Source organism: Argentina anserina, chromosome 6 (genome assembly GCF_933775445.1).
Source record: "Argentina anserina chromosome 6, drPotAnse1.1, whole genome shotgun sequence".
NCBI lineage: Eukaryota > Viridiplantae > Streptophyta > Magnoliopsida > Rosales > Rosaceae > Argentina > Argentina anserina.
The window spans coordinates 5,134,774-5,138,724 of NC_065877.1; the positions used below are offsets into that span (position 1 = coordinate 5,134,774).

Below are 3,951 nucleotides of genomic sequence, written 5' to 3' on the forward strand. Positions count from 1 at the left end.
AGTTCAGTCTTCATTAGCCAACCCTACAAATTCCACGTGTGTGTTATGGTCTGCCAGCTCCAGGTTTAGCTTTTTTCTTCTTTCGGCTCTGTTCGATCTGCTGCCTCAGCTATAATCAATTATACAGGTACGTAACGTCGATGATATGAAGTAATGAAACCGCGACTGTTTAGCTTTACACGGTGAAACCGTGAAAATTTCAATTGCCTTCCTTGAAGTCTTCTTTGATATCTAGACATATATGTTCTTTGACCCAACCAATGACTATTGACATTTTGACCAAGTTGTGTTAATCATTAAATCTACCTAATACTTATTCAAGATCTATTCATGGACTAGTTGTACATAGAGATCGATTCAGCTATATATAATTGGTAGGTGGCTAGCTGTAATTCATACTTTCATAGAGATCATTCGTTTTTACAGATCTGCTAACCATTCTTTAGTCCTGCAAAAAGAAAAGCGAGCGATGCAAAGGGCAAAAAGGAAGAGTTACAAATTTGGGGAAGTTACCTAGAATTAAGACCCTCTTATGGAACCCACTCACCCCATTCTTATATATGTATGCGGAAAATTCTATGCTATGCCTCCTATATAAAACCCTTTCATTCCCCAATCAACACCACATTGTATCAATCCTAGCAAGAGACTCTCTCTCTCTCTCTCTCTCTCTCTCTCTCTCTCTCTCTCTCTCTCTCTCTCTCTCCAGTTTGCTTACCTATAAGCCGAAAACTAAAAAGTATTGCAACCATGCCTGCCGTTATGCCTGAAAAACCCTTTCATGGAATTCATGGATTAGGCAACACTACCAGTCCTCCACATCCTAGAAGGTAGACTTTAACTTCTAATTTCACATATGATCATCACTCTTCAGCTTCCTTTGACATATACACACTTGATTTCATCGTAAAATTCCTGCTTAGTAGTAAGCAGTCAACTCTAATGGTTAAATCATAGTGCCATCACGATAAAAGTGTTGTGGGTTGATATATCATACATAAAGTCTACACTACAACTGCAACAATGTATCAAAAAAAAAAACTGCAACAATGCATTATATGTATGTTTAGTTTTGTGTTAATGTTTCGGAAGCAGCTGATCGAAGTGTCTTTTTTTTACATAAATTAGGTTGGAGGGAAAAGTTGCTATAGTAACAGGCGGTGCACGAGGCATAGGAGAAGCAACAGCTAGGCTTTTCGCAAGACACGGCGCCAAAGTAATCGTTGCTGATGTGGAGGATTCTCTCGGTGCAGCCCTGGCCAATTCCTTAGGCCCTTCAGTCACCTTCGTTCACTGCGACGTTAGCCTTGAAGAAGACATCGAAAACCTAATCCAGTCCACCGTCTGCCGCTACGGGCAACTCGACATTATGTTTAACAACGCCGGAATCCTTGGAAACCAATCCAAACACAAGAGCATCGTCAACTTCGACGTTGACGAGTTCGACCGCGTGATGCGCGTCAACGTAAGAGGCACCGCCTTGGGAATCAAGCATGCGGCGCGTGTAATGATTCCTGGGGGAGGAGGCTGCATAATCTCCACCGCGAGCGTCGCCGGGGTCACCGGAGGGCTAGGGCCACATGCCTACACAGCTTCCAAGCATGCCATTGTTGGCTTGACGAAGAACGCTGCCTGTGAACTAGGCCGGTATGGGATCAGAGTGAACTGTGTTTCACCTTTCGGGGTTGCCACGACGATGCTAGTGAACGCGTGGAGAATGAGCGACGAGGACGGTGAGGAAGAAGAGAGTGTGAGGTTTGGGATTCCTTGTGAGCAAGAGGTGGAGAAGATGGAAGAGTTTGTGAGAGGGCTTGCTACTTTAAAAGGTCCGACTTTGAGGGCTAAGGACATAGCCGAGGCAGCTCTCTATCTTGCTAGTGATGAATCCAAGTATGTAAGTGGTCATAATCTCGTTGTGGATGGTGGAATTACTACCTCCAGGAATTGTGTTGGTTTGTAGTTGATTTTAGCTTCTTTAGTTTCAACTTTTTCCCATGTATGGTGCTAATCAAATTGTACATGCACAGAACACCTAGAGGCCGGCTTGCCATTTGTATTTGGGTTTGTAACGAGTATTAGAGATTTATATATATCATTACTTCAATATTCATCCGGATTTAGTTTTAAGAGAAAAATTGAATTGATTATCTCATTTTTGTCAACGCGGGTACTTGATATATACATTCCGCTATCTGATATTGTGGTTCTTAGTATAGAATTATATATGCAGCGTAATTCATTTGGTGATAAAGTTAGTGACTTAGGTGCCTTAAACTTAATGTTGAGCTTCAAAATTAGAACCCTTATCCAATCATAGACCCATCACCTTAGATTTGGTTCAAGAGCAATGGCATGAATGCAGAATGCAGTGCTCAGGTTTTGTGAGCGATAGTATGTATAACTGTATAAGTAGCATGGGATCCATGTTTCACTGAAAGAGCACGCTTTCGAGCATTATTGATTATCGAAAATTCTGCTTGTATAAACCAATCCCCGGCCTGATTGATTAATTTAATATATGTCATGTACTAGTAATTAATTGTTTTTGGGTGAACGTATACTATATACGTCGGTAAGCTTCTTTATAATTATTATCAACAGTCAGCGCATAGGTACACCTAGTCACTTACATAAGTCATGAGTGAACTCTTGATTGAATATACTTGTGGATCGTAGCTAAATCTTGGTGAAATTTGTGTATCACCACCGTACCGGGAAGCTCTTTATTAACATAAAAAATAAACAATAGGAATTGAGTAAAAAATAGAACAAATGTCTCTTAATTAGTAAAATAAAACTTCGATGTACTGTATACAGTTTCACTAGGCGGCTAGGCATCGATCGTTTTAGCATAGTTTTGGGAATTTGATTCAATTGAATTGGAGGAATTAATCCAAGAGAAAGGAGTTCAGTATAAGCAAGTAATTAATTAATTAATTAAAGGGCCTAAGATAAATGGTGTATCAAATTAACAAGCTGTCATGGACTCATGGTCAAGAATTAGACAGCTGATTTTGACAACTAAGAGCTGCAGATTTGACCCATGAACCAATTAATTAAAACCTCACGAAGAATTCAAAGCATGCAACAGATTCTTGAGAAGCAAGTCAGCGGAAAGACGCTTATACAGCCAAGAAATTTGGACAATTAATTTGGACAATTATTAGCCTGCTAAATATGATCAACCAAAAGTTCCACACTTCCACGTTTAATAATTGTTTACGAATTCATGTTTCTTACTCATCTCTTTCTGCCGACAAGTTTACGACTTTGTTATAGAACTTAGTTATAGAAGTAAACGACCAGAGAAAAGTATTCTGCATTCTTAATTTTTTATGGACATAATAACTGGGATCCTTCAAATCACAATAAGGGGCGGACTCTAAACTATATATATATGAAGGATATTACTCATATTAGGTTGTGGTATGCAGTCTATTAAATCTCATCGATGATCAGATGATTTGTTTCATCTACAAAGTAACAAAATTATACTTGATTGTTCCAATATTCTATAGTCATTTATTGAATGACAAACGTACTAATGCATGTAAAAGTGCTGGTTGGGATCTACAAAGTAGCAATGAACGTGCTTATATTGCAACTTCGAATTCCTAGGCGTACACATGATCTACTTCCTAGAAATAATGGTTTATTGAAACGGAAGTGCAGAAATGTAAAGAGAGAAATCAGAAAATGCAGAAGTCTGTAAAGTGTAAACTATATATATTGTGTCTTCAATTGATGAAGGTACGGTGGAGTACATCAAATCTATATTAAGGTACGTATCAAGGAGATAGAAAATGACTAATCTACGTTTTAATATAATTGCTGCAATGTTAACGAAACTAGCCAGTATGCATCTTACACTTAAGTGCTCACCATGTATACAGGTCCTAATTAAGTCCTGATTGATAGCAAGTGCTCCCGTAGTTATAATCAATGTAGTAT

The 3,951-nt window shown here is 38.8% G+C and overlaps 1 protein-coding gene across 1 annotated transcript; it reads left to right on the top strand.

Moving 5' to 3' along the window:
- Positions 1-731: 731 nt before the first annotated feature.
- Positions 732-2,083, top strand: LOC126800262 (short-chain dehydrogenase reductase 2a). The gene is made up of 2 exons (XM_050527590.1): positions 732-830; positions 1,129-2,083. The coding sequence occupies exons 1-2, from the start codon at positions 751-753 to the stop codon at positions 1,958-1,960; spliced, it is 912 nt and encodes a 303-aa protein (XP_050383547.1). The 5' UTR covers positions 732-750; the 3' UTR covers positions 1,961-2,083.
- The last annotated feature ends 1,868 nt before the right edge of the window (positions 2,084-3,951 follow it).